This window comes from Leucopleurus acutus, assembly GCF_964270905.1.
Source record: "Leucopleurus acutus genome assembly, chromosome: 9".
Taxonomy (NCBI): domain Eukaryota; kingdom Metazoa; phylum Chordata; class Mammalia; order Artiodactyla; family Delphinidae; genus Leucopleurus; species Leucopleurus acutus.
The window spans coordinates 81,663,165-81,681,416 of record NC_139144.1 but is presented as its reverse complement, the minus strand read 5'-3'; the positions used below and the strand labels follow the sequence as shown (position 1 = coordinate 81,681,416).

The 18,252-nt window shown below is 33.8% G+C and overlaps 1 protein-coding gene across 1 annotated transcript in view; it reads left to right on the top strand.

The window, feature by feature from the left end:
- The window catches only part of IQUB (IQ motif and ubiquitin domain containing), a 132,013-nt gene that overhangs the window by 45,844 nt on the left and 67,917 nt on the right, over positions 1-18,252 (top strand). Inside the window, exons 9-11 of the mRNA XM_082846796.1 lie at positions 5,309-5,479; positions 7,842-8,018; positions 17,464-17,712. Coding sequence (XP_082702922.1) covers positions 5,309-5,479; positions 7,842-8,018; positions 17,464-17,712 — 597 coding nt within the window. The remainder of the gene's footprint in view (positions 1-5,308; positions 5,480-7,841; positions 8,019-17,463; positions 17,713-18,252) is intronic.

Below are 18,252 nucleotides of genomic sequence, written 5' to 3'. Positions count from 1 at the left end.
GTACAGGACTTCCTGCTTGTGCTTCATCTGCTGCTTTGTTTCCTGTAAGCGATTTTAAATGCTTGTTGTAAATACTTATACAATGTCTATTCTTCATTATGCCTGCACACCCCTCACCCCACCCCCCAACCTCCAGCTTCATGTCTAGCATTGTCCCTAAACATGTTTTAAGTTATAGAGAGTCCAAAGGTAGATCAAGTCCCAACATATAAAAGCGCCTCTGGAGCCAGTTGATGACGATTACTCTCTGTCATGAAGTATAACTTTGTAAGAAGTTCTTTAAATGTCGCCAAAAAAGATGAGATGGGGAGATTTTGTTCATGAGAATTCCTGTGAGGAAGGAAGATTTTTTTTTTTTTGGTAAATACTTTGATACGTTTTGGGGTAGAATCTGAGACCCTAAAGGATCCTGAGTATGGGAAGAATTGCTCTATCCCAGGAAAACGGAGGTTTTCGAGTGTTGCCAGGAGAGAGAGTAGAGGGAGGACAGTTAGAAGGCAGTGGGACACAATGTGGCTTCTTGTAACTTCATTAATTATATCACTAATAATTGAAATATTAAGTGCAAGATGATTTTTTTTTTTTCCATAAGAGGAAAAGGAGCAAGAGAAATGACTGGGCCTTAATGACTGATTCAGGGCAGCACACAAAGATGCAGGATCAGAAGATGACAGGAAGGATGGAAAAGTTAGCCACAAAAACTTGTAGAAATCAAGGGAAAGGCTTTTTTGTGGGTCATAGGTTTTTGTGTGGGTCATAGGTTTTAGAATTGGGGTTCTGAACCTGTGGTCACCCAGCTGATAAACCAGTTAATCTCACCAATCCCCAGGCTAAGACTTAGAGGAAATGGACATTTTAGCTGATACAAGAGAATTTTACCTCAGTTTTGACCAAAGTGTTATACAGGGCAAGACAAAACACAACCACGGAATGGAACAGCTGCACTTGAGGTCAATCCCCAGTCCATTACGTACCCTAATTAGTCCATTCTTTAAAAATATTGACCAACGGTGACTTTTGACCTGCTTTTAACCTGTTATAGTAAATTGTGAAATCTTTGTTATTCTAATACAAAGTCATTTAAATCACCTTTTTGTATATGGTGCCATGATAAACATCATAGAAAACAGTTAAGGTAGATTTTATAGTCTTTTGTTGTAAATAGTTATACCAGTTCTATTCCGTTTTATGCCTATCCCACCCTACCCATGCCTAGCATTGTCTCCAATAAATATTCAGGAGGAGTCAGTGTTGATTTCATGAAACTTGAAGTAACTTATTCTACAGTTTTTTTGATTGCTAAGAAAAAACAGCTTATAAGTAATCCCTGAGGCTAGATAAGGTCAGAGCTTTTTTCAAATGTTAACACTAACAACCAGGGCCATGATGCGGATTTTAAGATCCACATTTAGCACCATAACATATAGATATGTAAAGAGAATATTTACTTTCCCATAATTTGGAAATAACTCTGGAAAATAAAATTTTATGGTTTGGTTTTAGTTTAACTTCAGTGTGTCTAAGTATTATGTAGTGTATTGAACTAATATTTTATTTTTTATCTTCTTATCCTGGACACAGAATTTCTCTGAGTAGTGAATGATTACTATTTTAAATTAGTCCAATAAAAGCACTGAACTAATCAGTTATTAGGGACTCTATACTAAGCCTTCATTCTCCATAAAAAGTTTAAAGATTTTTGAAGCATTAGTTAAAAAATTTGTAATTTTATCACATCAAACATTGACATCCACAGGTTGTCAAATGTTAAAAACTCACAAATTGACAGAGGTGAAGAAATTCAGGTCAAGAAATTTGAATGAAAAATCATCAGTCAGTTTCTAATATATCTTGGGTACTGCTTACCCAAACTGTGTAAAGAGACAATTTGAATTTCTGCAAGAGGTTTTCCCTAGAGTCAAGGCCATTTATTTCTTTGATTCTCTTTGATTTACACACCACTTCTCACAATCACAAGCTAAAAAACTGCAATCTACTTTAGCTGTGTCATTTAATTTTTTTTCTCCTTACTCAGGTGGCCAACAGGTAATGGGATAGAAAAATGCAACCAGCTCTTGCCTCTCTCTGAGTACCACAGTACACAGGGGTGTCCTCTATGGACGGACAAAACCACTTTGCTGTGTAAAAGAAAAGTTGATCACTACCTAGTAGCTCTGGGGGGTTAGTGTTATTCTTAATTTGTCCCCTGAGGGTCTAGAGTATTAATTTAGGAGAAAGAAAAGACCGTCTCTCACAGTGCAGCCATTTCTTCTCTTTTGTGGAAGCTTGCTGCTCTCAAGGTTTTTATCTCTCCACCTTCCCTTCCTCAAAATGTGTCTTCCTGCTGTTCTTCTGTTCCTCTCCTCCAGAGTCTATGCTGTTTCATTTGTTGGCAGCTAAGTGGAATTTATTATGCTCCTGTTTTCTGAAGCAATTTAAGAACATGATTGTTGTACATCTCTTATTGTAGTCAAAGCATTCAAAGAAAAAAAGACATAGAAAGAGAAATAAGCAAAGTTGACATTTTCCTGCATCAGAATAAAAGAAATACCTTAAGGCCTGCAATCAGAGAAGCTTAGACTTGAAGACCAGGTTATCAGTGTTGGCAGAAATAAATCCAAATATAAAAACAACTTTGCCAAACAGATTTTTTAAATGTCATTTCAGTGCTTACACTAGGGAACTCAAACTTCAAATCTAGGAATCTTTGATTATATCACTCAGTTTCCTTTAATCTGGCTAACTCCTAGTTATTCTTCAGGTTTTATCTTAGATATTATTTTCTTTTCACCAGTTAAGTGCTTCATATCAAACTGTAGTTACCTGTTTACCTGCATCATCAAGCATAATCAACTTTTAATTATTTATTAATCTTTCTATGCTCTTAGATTTAAGAGTTCATGAAATCAGAATTCATCTACTTGCTACCTAGTACACTGACCAGTTTATAGTAAACACAATAAATACTTATTGAATGAATGAATGAATACTGTAGGCCCTGTGAAATATATAAAACTACATAAGAAATTTATTTCTTATAACCTGTAAGGAGAAATAGAGTTGTAATTATAGAACAAATTGCATTGCCCCATTGCATACTGTGTGTGTGTGTGTGTGTGTGTGTGTGTGTGTGTGTGTTTACATGTACAATAGGACAGATAATAGTGATTTCAGTGGTTTCAAACCATAGTAGTTAGGAATCTTTATAGAAAAGTTAGGATTTAAGTTAAAAATCAAAGGGTAGAAACAATTTGGATGTTAAATATATTTGGAAAAAATCCAAGGTATTACTATATCACAGTGTCTTAGATGGGGCTAAAAACTTGGAGGGAAGGTAGAGTTAAATCAATACAGCAGCTGAAAAAAACCACAATAAAGTAGATGGACTAAGCATTTCATTAAAAGGTTATTGTACTTGGATTATTACAAATGAAATAACTTATCAGCCTGAAGAGCTAAAGGTATTGATCACATTACTGGAAGAAGGGAAATTACATTTAATAGAGCCACCCTGAGGAAAACTGTGTGCAAAGATTAAGGCGTTAGACTTTAGAATATTGCTATATGAAACTTAGCCTAAGATTGCTTATTCCTTAAAGGCTTTAAAAAGAGCTTTGCAGCAAACATTAGATTTCAGTAACACTCTGAGGCCTACCCCAAACAAGGCTGTAACCATTTAAAACAATATATTTTTAAAATTTCTAAGTGATAATAATTAAATCATAAAATATTTTCCTATTGAGCTATTTCCCTTTTGTAATCCTTAATAAATTTTATTAATTTTATCAATCTGCTAATTAACTGTATATTATTTAATATTAGATTTATGGCTTAAAAATAGAAATTAATCATAGGGCTGCAGCTTCTCATTTGCTAGATTAAAACTAGAACTGAGAATCTAAAGTTTCTGATGGAGATTCCTAGCTCTGCACAACATTCATTTTACCTTTGATCAGAAAATGATGCCATTACTTTGAAAACATATCAAATATAGTTGTTAAATGGTAGCTTTGTAGTTTTCAATGTAATTTAGCTAATATGAAATGTAAAAAAATTAATATGAAATGTAAAAAATTAATATGAAATGTAAAAAAATAAAATAAAATTGAGGCTGTAACTAAAAATTCATACTACTGTCATACTAAATACAGCCTTAAATGGTTTCTCTATTTGGCTATTCTACATTCCTGATGATTTATTTTGATACATGGGCTTCTATTTAAACTTTAAATTATATCAAATCTAAGATTTAAATGCTTTCAAGTATGGCATAAATTGGACTACAGGTCTCCAAAGCAATTACCAATCAGTCTACAAAAATGCAGCATTTGGACAGTTAGAAATTGTGATCAACATAGCCTCCTTTTTGATAGATTATAATCAGGGAAAGAAACTGAGCAGCTTTATACCTTAAAGTAGAAGAGTCAGTGAATTTTCACTGTGCTCTTTCTAGGTCAATGCATCTTCTCTTAAAGTCTCAGTAGTTTGAGTAGGAGGGAACAAAAGCATTGGCAAACATAGTCTTTAAATATTTTGTTGTGGTCCTGAGTCAGTGGAGGACTCACTCCATTTCCTCTCTCTGAATTCTTAGCCTGGGACTCCTCACATGAGCTTCAGGGCAAGTTAGCTCCATCTTTGACCCTCAGTTCAGGAGACGGGCTATGTTGGGAGGCACCAAGCTAGATTTGGAAGTAGGATGTGAGAATCTTAGCCATTGTCAGGGAGGCAGGGGCCACAGCACTGCTAAAATAGCTAAATACAGCTGTTTCCCTATGGACATCTGCTTTGTGAAGAACTGTGAACTTGTTATAGATTTATTTTTATAGGAAACAGAACTGTAACTGAGTCCCATATTGCTATATCTGTAGGTCTAATGCCTTGAGGATTGTAATCATTGTTCCACAAGGGTTGTTCTCAATTGGCAAGGCATGATCAAGACACATTCATACAACTCAGTATAACTGAACCAAGTAGATAATTTTTTTAGCATTCTAAATAGCATGCTTTGTTCCCCAGGGATTATTTCATAAATCCATCAAGCTAACCATCATACTAGTTAGTACAAATTAGTAGCAAATTCTGAATCCTGAGGAAGTGTTTGTACTTCTGCAGACTAAAGCTCTCTCATATTTTTTTTCCTAAATTGTTTTACTTTCCCATGGTCTACAAATTCTTCAAATAATTTTCTTAAGTTTTAGTGATAGTTTTATTCCATAAAGCACATGATAATAAGGTTAACTTATAGTAGAAGGAACAAAATTATTTTTGAACTTTTAATTAACTGATAATTATAAACATTATTTTTAAGTGTTCAGCTCCAAAGCTATGGAGAAGATTTGATGGCAAAATAATTGAGATGGATACACAATTCACCATCAGAGCCAGAGAGCTGCAAAACATCTATAACTGCATTGTGCTGAAAAATCTCTCTCAAGATGAGAGACTGGATGTGCTGTTAACACTCAAACATACTGTAAAGGTACGTTAGTTTCTCTTAGTTTTTGGGTATCACTACCACTATCAATAAAAAAATTGAATACTAAAATAAACAAGATGGTTTGTATTAAGTAATTATAAAGATAATAAATGTCTATATATATGAATTTTATTTTGTGAACAACTATATTGTTTGGGTATAATTGGGGGAGGATATGGTTTATGCATTAACATTTATCTACAAGTTCTCAAACTATATATTATGACACATACAAAAGTAAATATAACACAATGAATATTCTAAATGTAGATGTATCCTTACCTTTGCAATGAATGTAGATATATACAGCATGAGATTAGTACTCAACTCAGTTCAATAAAACAGCAATTATTGGCTATATATTTTCACACTTTTTAATGAAAATTTTATTTTTAGCAATTTTAATGCAGCATTAGTATAAGTATTTTTACCTCCTTTTCCTCATCAGTTATTGATTTAAGGCACTTTAAGTAGTTGAGTAAATGGTTCTTGTTGGAAGGTAAGTCCCCATAGGTCTCTCATATTTCTGCCCATCTTGAAAGCAGAGGCATGGACTCAATAAGGCATTGACTGCCTTTTTTCTGGACAGCCTTTTCAGAGATGTTTGTCAAGTGACTATGCCTTTGAAGCTAGAGATAGGAAGAGAGGGAGAAGCCATAGGTCCAGAGGTGGGAAATAAGCATGGTGTCTGTAGAGGGCAGTAGAAAGACCAAATTGGCAAAAGGAGAGTGCAGGTAGAGAGTACAGTAGAAATATTCTTACTTGACATAATTAGGACCATTAGCTGGTTAATTAAAAAAACCAAAGGATGGACTCATAAAAGATAAGTTGTGCATGTCTTAATATGTTTAACCTAATATATCCACATATACATTTATTTAACAGTATTTGATGGAGGATTAAGGCTTTTAAGCATGACTCGATGTCTGGCTGTGTTTATGGTGGCTGCACAACCGTAGATTAGTTATTTAATATTTCTGAAAATCAGTTTCATCATCTGTAAAATTAGTTGCTTTGAAGATACACATATATATGTGTGTATATATTTATACATACGTATGTATATAGAATATAAATAAAATATATAATTTATGTGTCTCAATGCTTACAAATAGGGAGCCCTCAATAAATAATAAGTATTATTTTGATGACAGTTGCTAATATAGACCAGTGAATTTTGATCCTGGGTGTATGTTAGAATCATCTGGAGAGCTTGAAAGAGAGAAAGAGATACACAGAGAAAGGGAGAGAGTTTGAGAATAAATGAATAGGAATGAAATCTAGGCCCCATTTCAGAGCAGTTAAATCAGATTCTCAAGTGTGAGGGCACTGTTAAAATCTTTTAAAATCTTCCCTAGGTCATTCTAATGTGCCCTCAGGGTCAAAGACCACTGATGCAGACTCTTGTATTAGCCATACCAAGTACATATTAAAAAGAAGAGAAGAGCATTATTTTACAGTTACTGACGTTACCCTCTGACTCCTTCATTCAAACTATGGTTTTTGTAGTCGGAGGGCAGTCGGAGGAACTTACTTCTATTTTATTACTTCTAAATCCTTCTACTTTAATCACTTCACTCTTACTTGGGCTTTCTTATTCAGTCACCATCATTTCTATTACTTTGTTAAAGATTATTGTGAATTATATAAACATGCAGAAAACATGTATAAAATATACGTGTATATTTTAGCAAATATAAAACCACCAATCTTGTTACTGCCCTCTGGCCCCAAAACAGGACATTGCCAACGTCCCCCTTTCTCTTCATATCTGCAACTCACCCTCTCGTCCTCTAAAAGTAATTACCATACAGCCTTTCATGGTAGTCATTTCCTTGATTTTTCTTCATAGTTACCACCTCTGTATACATCTCTAAATAATACGGTGTAGTGTTGTTTATTTTTGGATTTTATTTAAATGGAATGAGACTGTATGTATTATTTTGTGCCTTGCTTCATTTGCTCAACATTAATTTGTAAGATTTAAACTTGTTACTGTATATAGCTCTAGTTAATTCATGTCCATATATCACGTAATACTCTACTGTATGAATAAGCCGTCATTATTTATGTAATCAATTTATTTATGGATATTTAGTTGTTTCTCATTTTGAGCTGGTGTGAACGATGACTCCGTGCACATTTTTTAAAGCACTTAAGAGTAGAATTGCTGGGTTGTAGATTATGCATATCTTAAGATCTACTAGATAATGTCAAAATTTTTTCTAAATTAGTGGCACCAACTTATATTTATGTCAGCAATGTTTTGTTACCTTTGGAATGTAGTTTTCAGTTTGTTTGGGTGATAATTTTAAAAACTAGTGATTTTTAAAATTCTATACTGAATATGGTTGTGTTTTAACAGGAACATGAATGTAAACTGACTCAAGAAATTCTAGAATTGATTGACAGGGAGGTTGACCTTATGATGAGAGGAGTCAAACATGAGAACCTTGAAGGACTCAGAAAAAGGATTGCAACACTCTTTTTTCAGTACATCAAAACACCTCTGTTTAATCCAGAAGTTGCAAGACACCTTAAGGTACTCTACCTTTTCTTCCCTGTATTCCTTTATCAAAATTCTAAGACGTGCTATAGTAAGTCGAAGTATATGCAGATTTTGCTTTAATACTTTACTAGGGGGTCCATGTGGAAGACCATCTTATTGGTGAAATCTCCTTTGAACGATATTTTTTATGTTGATAAATGAATCATTTAACTTTTTCTGTTTGTATTTCCAAGCTTGAATTCTCTCCTACTCTCTGGATTAAATGTCCAGTTGAATATTACAGTGTGTGGAACACATCATGATCTCTCACACCATCATGCTTTTCCATGTACTGTTGCTTCCACTTGGAGTGCTGTCCCCTACTTTACCCAGCCAACTCCTCTTCATTTTCTAAGACTCAATTCACATGTACCCTACTTCATTAGGCCTCAGAGAAAGTTAAACTCTTCATATCTGAGATTCTACATGCACCTGTTTGTGTTCCTTTATAATACTTATCACGGAGTTATAATTATTACTGAACAGATCCACATAGATATCCTGCGAGAACTTCAAATGTAACATGTATTTGAATTAAACTACCTTTTCCAACTCTAACATGTTTAGCCTCCTTTGGGGATTTTTCTCTCTAAAGCCAAGATAAGTGCCTTACTGCCTTCTTACTTTGCAAAACTATTTAAAACACCTTTAGTAAAGTTTTGGGGGGGGTGGTTTACTAAAGAATTTGAAACAGCGTTTTGTTCCAGTGATTATGTTTAGACTAATAATCTATTTAAGAAGCTGACTAAACATGTATTTTGCTTTTTTAACATAAACAAAATCTCAATATTTAGTCAAAATTTTTAGAAAAATTAAAATTGTTTATTTTTTATATTCTTTCTTTTTAATGAAGTTTTGAAACTTAACTGTATTGCAAGATAATTTCAAAATATAACAAAAGTTCAAGAGAAAAGTTGACCATTGAATTATTTCTTATTCACATCGTTGTTTCATTTTTCCAAGCTACCTTTTAGTCTTCTATAGACTTACTCAGTTTTTATATGCTTGCAGTAGTATAATAGAATTTAATATTCTACACATTCATATAACATTGTATCATTTTATTCACTTTTTAAATTTACCTTTGGTAAAATTCAATCCTTTTGGTGAGTTTTGACAAATTCAGAGTCATATAATCAACAGCCAACAGCACAATCAAAATAAAAAATAGTCTTATCACCTCCCCCAAATTCCCTCATGCTGCTACTTTGTAATCAGCCCTTCCCCTGGCTACCTAACCCTTGGCAAACACTGATCAGAATATTATTTCTATAGTTATACCTAACCTAGAGTGTCACATAAATGGAATGATATGCTATGTGCAAGTATACCATGTCTTATTGCACTTCACTTTACTGAGCTTTGCAGATACTGTGTATGTGTTCTTTTTCTTTTCTCTTTTTCTTTTCTTTCTTTTTTTTTTTTTTTTTTTACAAATTGAAGGTTGTGACAACCCTGCATTGAGCAAGTCTGTTGGCACAATTTTTCCAAGAGTATTTGCTCCCTTTGTGTCTCTGTGTCACATTTTGGTAATTCTTGTAATGTTTCAGGCTTTTTCATTATTGTTATATTTGTTACAGTGATCTGTGGTCACTGATCTTTGATGTTACTATTGTAATTGTTTTGGGGCACCATGGACCTCACCCACATAAAACAACGGACTTAATTGACGTGTGTGTGTCCTGACTGCTCCACCAACTGGTGGTACTTCCAACTCTCTCCCTCTCCTCAGGTTTCCCTATCCCCTGAGACACAACATTATTGAGATTAGGCCAATTAATAACCCTACAACAGCCTCTAAGAGTTCAAGTGAAAGGAAGAGTTGCACACCTCTCCCTTTAAATTGGAGAATTTAAAGCTAGAAATGATTAAACTTAGTGAGGAAGGCTTGTCGAAAGCTGAAATAGGCCAGAAGTTAAGCCTCTTGCACTAAATAGTTAGTCAACTTGTAAATGCAAAGGAAAAGTTCTTGAAGGAAATTAAAAGTGCTACTTCAGTGAACACATGAGTGCTAAGAAAATGAAACAGCCCTATTGCTGATATGGAGAGAATTTGAGTGGTCTAGATAGAAGATCAAACCAGCCGTAACATTTCCATAAGCCAAAGCCTCTTCCAGAGCAAAGCCCTAACTCTCTTTATTTTTATGAAGGTTAATACCAAGTCTCAATAAATTTAAGAATATTGAAATCATATCAAGCATCTTTTCCAACCACAATGCTATGAGACTAGAAATTAACTGCAAGAAAAAAAAACTACAAAAAGTAAAAACATTTGGAGGTTAAATAATATGCTGCTAAACATGGGTCACTGAATAAATCAAAGAGGAAATAAAAAAAATACGTGGAGACAATAAAAATGGAAAGACAATGATCCAAAATCAATGGGATTCAGCAGAAGCAGTTCTAAGAGGGAAGCTGATAGTGATACAAGCCTACATCAGGAAATAAGAAAAATCTCAAACAACCTAACATTACACCTAAAGGAACTAGAAAAAGAAGAAGAAACAAAACCTAAAGTTAGTAGAAGGAAAGAAATAATACAGATCAGAGCAGAAATAAAGAGACTAATATCAATGAAACTAAGAGCTGGTTCTTTGAAAAGATAAACAAAATTGATAAAGTTTTTGCCAGACTCATCAAGAAAAAACGAGGGGCCAAATTAATAAAATCAGAAATGAAAGAGAGGTTACAACCAACACCACAGAAATTAAAGGATCATAAGAGATTCTTATGAACAGTTACACACCAATAAAGTGGACAACCTAGAAGAACTGGATAAATTCCTAGAAACATACAATCTCCCAAGACTGAACCTGGAAGAAATAGAAAATATGAACAGACCAATTACCAGTAATGAAATTGAATCAGTAATCAAAAACTCCCAACAAATAAAAGTTCAGGCCTAGACTGCTTCACAGGAAATTCTACCAAACATTTAAAAAAGAGTTAACATCTGTCCTTCTCAAACTACTCCAAAAAACTGAAGAGGAAGGAATACTTCCAAACTCATTCTATGAGGCCAGCATCACCCTGATACTGAAACCAGACAAAGACATCACAGAAAATTACATGCCAATATCACTGATGAACATAGATGCAAAAGTCCTCAGCAAAATGTTAGCAAACCGAATTCAGTAACACACTGGAAGGATCATACACCATGATCAAGTGGGATTTATCTCTGGGATGCAAGAATGGTTCAATGCTGCAAATCAGTGTGATACACCACATTAACAAACTGAAGAATGAAAATTATAAGATCAATTCAATAGATGGAGAAAAAGCTTTGACGAACTTCAACATTCATTTGTGATAAAAACTCTCAACAAAGTGTATAGAGGGAACATACCTCAACATAATAAAGGCCATATATGACAAACCTACAACCAACATCATATTCAATAGTGGAAAGGTGAAAGCATTTCCTCTAAGATCAGGAACAAGACAAGGATGCCCACTCTTGCCACTTTTATTCAACATAGTATTGGCAATCCTAACCACAGTAATCATACAAGAGAAAGAAATGAAGGGAATTCAAATTGGAAAGAAGGAAGTAAAACTATCACTATTTGCAGATGACATGACACTATGTAGAGAAAATCCTAAAGATAACACCAAAATCTGTTAGAATTCATCAATGAATTCAGTAAAGTTGCAGAATACAAAATTAATATACAGAAATCTATTGCATATCTATACACTAATAACAAACTCTCAGAAAGAGAAATTAAGAAAACAATCCCATTTATAATTACATCAAAGAGAATACAATACCTAGGAATAAATCTAACCAACGAGGTAAAACTTGTACTCAGAAAACTATGACATTGATGAGAGAAATTGAAGATGACATAAACAAATGGAAGAATTAATATTGTTAAAATCACATAATATCCAAGGCAATCTACAGATTTAATGCAGCCTCTTTCAAAATTCCAAGGGCATTTTCCACAGAACTAGAACAAATAGCTCTAAAATGTGTATGGAAACACAAAAGACTTTGAGTAGTCAAAACAATCTTGAGAAAGAAGAACAAAGCTGGAGGTATCATGCTCCTTGACTTCAGACTGTACTACAAAGCTACAGTAATCAAAACAGTATGGTACTGGCACAAAAACAGATCCATAGATCAGTGAAACAGAATAGAGAGCCCAGAAACAAGCCTACATTTATATGGACAATTAATCTATGACAAAGAAGGCAAGAACACACACTGGGGGAAAAGACAGTCTCTTCAATAAATGGTGTTGGGAAAACTGGACAGCCACATGCAAAAGAATCAAACTGGACTACTTTATCACACCAAATACAAAAATCAACTTAATGGAATAAAGACTTAAATGTAAAACCTGAAACCTTAAAACTCTTAGAAGAAAACCTAGGCAATATGCTCTTTGACATGGTCTTAAGTGTATTTTTTGGATACGTGTCCTCAGGCAAGGGAAACAAAGCTAAAAATAAGTGAGTGGGAGTACATCAAACTAAAAATCTTTTGCACAGTGAATGAAACTATCAATAAAGTGAAAAGGCAGCATACTGAATGGGAGAAGATATTTCCAAATGAAATGTCTAATTACAGGTTAATATCCAAAATATACAAAGAATGCATACAACCCAACATCAAAAACAAACAACAGGATTAAAAATGGGCATAGGACCTGAATAGACCTTTTTCCAAGGAAGACATACAGACGGCCAACAGACGTGTGAAAATCTGCTCAACATCACTAATCATCGGGGAAATGCAAATCAAAACCACCATGAGATATCACCTCACACCTGTGGAAGAGCCATCATCAAAAAGACAACAAATAACAAGGGTTGGTGAGGATACGGAGAACAGGGAACCCTTGTGCACTGTTGGTAGAATTTATATTGGTACAGCCGCTATGGAAAACAATGTGGAGGTTCCTCAAAAAATTAAAAATAGAACTGCCATGTAACCCAGCAATTTCACTTCTGTGTATTTACCCAAAGAAAACAAAAAGACTAATTTGAAAAGATATATGTATTCCAGTATTCATTGCAGCACTGTTTATAATAGCCAAGATATGGAAGCAAGCTAATTATCTATTGATAGACAAATGGATAAAGAAGATGTGGTATGTGTGTGTATATATATATATATATATATATATATATATATATATATATATATATATATACACACACCAACACACACACAATGGAGTATTAGCCATAAAGATGAGATCTTACCATTGGCTACAACATGGATGGATCTAGAGGGTATTATGTTAAGTGAAATAAGTCAGACAGAGAAAGAAAAATACTGCACAACCTCACTTATAAGTAGAATCTAAAAAGTAAAACAAACAAAGCAAAACGAAAAGAGACTTGTAGATACAGAGAACAAACAGGTGATTGCCAGAAGTAAGAGCGTCGGGGCGGGGGTGGGGGCAAAATAGTTGAAGGGGATTAGGAGGTACAAACCTCTAGTTATGTAGTAAATAAGTCACAGGGAGGTAATATACAGCATAAGGAATATGGTCAATAATATTGTAATAACTTTGTACTGGGACAGGTGGTTACTAGACTTATCTAGATGATCATTTCATATTGTATGCAAATGTTAAATCATTATGTAGAACATCTGAAACTAACATAATATTGTACATCAACTATATTTCAATAATTTTTTAAAATAAATAAATACATTTCATAAGGCTATAGCTGCCATAGATAATGACTCCTCTGATGGATGTGGGCAAAGTAAATTGAAAACCTTCTGGAAAGGATTCATCATTCTAGATGCCATTAAGAGCATTTGTGACCCATGGGAAGAGGTCAAAATATCAACATTAACAGGAGTTTGGAAGAAGTTTATTCCATCCCTCATGGATGACTTTGATGGATTCAAGACTTTAGTGGAGGAAGTAACTGCAGATGTGGTGAGAATAGCAAGAGAACTAGAATTAGAAGTGGAGCCTGAAGATGTAATTGAATTGCTCCAAATCATGATAAAACTTTAATAAATGAGGAGTTGCTTCTTATGGCTGAGCAAAGAAAGTGGTTTATTGGAATGGAATCTACTTTTGGTGAAGATGCCGTGAAGATTGTTGGAATCACAACAAATGATTTAGAATATTACATAAACTTAGTTGATGAAGCAGTGGCAAGGTTTGAGAGGAGTCATCCAATTTTGAAAGAAGTTCTACTGTGGGTAAAATGCTGTCAAACAGTATTGCATGCTACTGAGAAACCATTAGCATAATGAAAGGAAGAGTCAATCAGTGCAGCAAACTTGATTGTTGTCTTATTTTAAGAAGCTGCCACAGCTACCCCAAACTTCAGCAATCATCACCCTGACCGATCAGTAGCCCTTAAGGAGGGCAAGACCCTTCACCAGAAAAAAGAAGACTCAGATGATAGCATCTTTAAGTAATAAAGTATTTTTAATTATGTACATTGTTTTTTTAGACTTAATGCTATTGCACATTTAACAGACTACAGTATAGTGTAAACATAGCTTTATATGCACTGGGAAACAAAAAAATTCGTGTGACTTGCTTTATTGCTATTATCCGTTTTATTTCAGTGGTCTGAAACTGAACCTGCAATATCTCCAAGGTATGCCTGTAGTCTTTCAAGACTGGCTTCCTTCATTTAGCATATTGTATTTGATATTCACCCATTTTTTTTTAGTGTATCATTAGTTTTTTGTTGTAACCGAATAATATTTTTATGGTCTGGGTGTGCCAGAGTTTATCTGTTTACAATTGCAGGACATTAAATTGTTTAGAGTTTTGGGCTTTTGTGAATAAAGTCACTACGAACACTCAATTGTGAGTTTTTGTGTAAGTTGGTTGTTTGGGGTTAAATACCTAGGAAGTGGGATTGTTGAGTCATATGGTAAATGCATATTTACCTTTATAAAGACTGCCAAACATTTTTCCAAACTGATTATACCATGTTGCACTCCATCTGCAATGTATGAGAGTTCCAGTTGCTTTGCATCCGTGTCAGCACTTGGTATTGTCAGTTTTTATTTCATTTTTGGAATTCTAATAGGTGTGTAGTGTTTTAATCTGCATTTTCCCAATGAGTAATAATATTAAGCATCGTTTCATGCATGTTTTTGACATCCATATATCTTTTTGGTGAAGTGTCTCAACATCTTTTGTCACTGCCATTTTTTCAGTTGAGTTGCTTATTTTCTTGTTATTGAAATTTTTAATATATTTTGCATATAAGTCCTTTGTAAGACACATGATTTGCAAATATTTTCTCAGTCTGTGGCTTGTCTTTTTATTCTCTTAACCGTATCTCTAACAGAGCAGAAGTTTTTGTTTTGATGACGTTCAATTTGTTCAGTTTTAAAATGGATCATGCTTTTATTGTTTGTTTTGTATTTAAGAAATTTTTGGAAGAATTAATATTGTTAAAATGTTCTTACTACCCAAAGTGATCTACAGCTTCAGTGCAATCAATCCCTATCAAAATTCCAATGGCATTTTTCACAGAGATAGGAAAAAAAAATCCTAAAATTTGTATGGAAACACAAAAGACCCAGAGTAACCAAAGCAATCTTGAGAAAGAAGAGCAAAGCTGGAGGCATCACGCTTCCTGATTTCAAACTATATTACAATGCTATAGTAATCAAAACAGTATATTATTGGCATAAAAACAGACACATAGGTCAATGAAACAGAATCGAGAGCCCAGAAATTAACCCATACTTATATGGTCAATTAATTTACAACAAAGGAGCCAAGAATACACAACGGGGAAAGGACAGTCTCTTCAATAAATGGTGTTGGGAAAACTAGACAGCCACATGCAAAAAAAAATGAAATTGGGCCCTTATCTCACACCACATACAAAAATCGACTCAAAATGGATTAATTATTTAAATGTAAAACCTGAAACTGTAAATCTACTAGAAGAAAACATAGGGGAAATGTTTCTTGACATTGGCTTTGGCAACAATTTTTTGCTCGTGACACCAAAGGCAAAGGCAACAACAGCAAAAATAGACAAATGGGATTTTATCAACCTAAAAAGTTTTTGCACAACAAAGGAAAGAATTCAACAAAATGAAAGCAACCTATTGAATGGGAGAAAATATTTGCAAACCATTTATCCGATGAGTTAGTATCAAAAACAACGTGTACGACTCAATAACAAAATAATTTTAATCCAATTTAAAAACGGACAAAGGACCTGAATAAACATTTTCCCAAAGAAGACATACAAATGGCCAACATGTACATGAAAAAGTGCTCATTATCACTAATCAAAGAAATGCAAATCAAAAGCTCAGTGAAATATCATCTCACCAAAGTTAAAATGTCTACTCAAAAGACAGAGGGTAACAAGTGTTGGCAAGGATGTGGAAGAAAGGGAATCCTTGTGCACTGTTAGTGGAAATGTAGCATTATGGAGGGTCCTCAAAAAATTAAAAATAGAACTACCATATAATGCAGAATTTCAAATTTTGAATATTGATAATTGAGCCAATCTAAATTTAGTGTTAAGATAAATGAAATGAGAACACCTGGTTTAGTGGGCTTTAATTTCTGTGTGAATCTAGCTATTGCCTGTAAAAATAATTAACACAGCATAGCACCAAAAATCTAAATTCTTAAAAATAAGTGCCAAAGCACTTTCTTTTCTTTTCTTCTTGGGAAGTTTTCTTACTATTGCAACTCAAAGCCTCTACCGACTCATTTTTTTCAGTCAGTTAATTTTCTAGGTGATTTTACCATGTATATCTAAAAGTTTATGAATAATAGAGATTTTTAATATTTTGGTAGGGTAAATGAATACTACTTGAAATTTAAATTTTGTATAGAGTAGGAAGTTAAGGAAAAAATATGACTTTAAAATTAACCAACTTGTTATCTCATTCTAAGATAAATTAGCCCTTAGCATTTGGCCTGGCTGTTATAGTTTGTCTTTCTTCCTTCCTTCCTTCCTTCCTTCCTTTCTTTCTTTCTTTCTTTCTTTCTTTCTTTCTTTCTTTCTTCCTTTCTTCCTTTCTTCCTTTCTTTCTTTTTCTTTCTTTCTTTCTTTTCTTCTTTCTTTCATTTCTTTTCTTTTTTCTTTCTTTCCTTTTCTTCTTTCTTTTCTTCTTTCTTTCGTTTCTTTTCTTTCTTTCCTTTTCTTCTTTCTTTCTTTTTCTTTCTTTCTTTCTTTTCTTCTTTCTTTTGTTTCTTTTCTTTTTTATTTCTTTCCTTTTCTTCTTTCCTTCTTTCTTTCCTTTCTTTCTTTCTTTCTTTCTTTCCTCCTTTCTTTCCTTCTTTCTCTTTCTTTCCTTCTTTCTTTCTTTCCTTCTCTTTTTCTTTCTTGTTCTTTCTTTCCTTCTTTCTTTCTTTCTTTCTTCCTTCCTTCCTTCCTTCCTTCCTTTCCTTTCCTTCTTCTCTCCCTCCCTTTCCTTCCTCCCTCCCTCCTTTCTTTCTTTCTTTCTTTCTTTCTTTCAGGTCCCTCAAGATCCACTGAAGTTTTATAAGAAGATTTACTTTTGCCTCAGTTGCCAGCTCTATTTGCCTTCTACAGAGTTTGCTGTATCATCCACCTCACACCACATTTACCGCTGTCGCCACTGCATTAACCTTGACAATGAGACTCAAAAACGAGAATCATGTTTGAAGTACAAATGTTTACTTCAACGACTTTACTATTCAGAAGCTGATTATGAAGATGATTCTAAAATTGCTTTCCTGATGCAGGTATGATCAGTAAATGTTGCCAATCATGGATGAAATTTGTCCATTGATTTTACAGAAAAGATTTCTGCTTTCCCATCCAAACCTATTAAAATAATGTTTCTCTTTCCCATGTTTATTCTTTTTGAAGCTTGCCTCTCTGGCAATTCTGAGTTTATATATGCAGACCTTGTGACAGAAAGTCATTTCAAGAGCTTTAGCTAATATGGTTTAAAATTTTTTAAAAAAGTTTTAAAACAGTTATTTCATTTCTTCCCTTTTCCCTCTTTTTTCATTAAAACAATAAAGTTTTTAATAACGCTAAGCGAATTGCTTATTCTTTATTAAATCTTAATTTCCTCATTTGTAAAATGGGAATAAAATGATCTGCAGTAACTCTGAGGATAAGATGATAGTTACTAATGAATTTTGAAAAGTACTTAATACCATATAAATGTAAGGTAAAATTAGCATATTGGAAGAAATATACACAGCTTACTCTGGGTTAAAGATGCAGTCATGACTGTGAGATTGGTAACATATTATGGTTTGGGCAGAATGAGC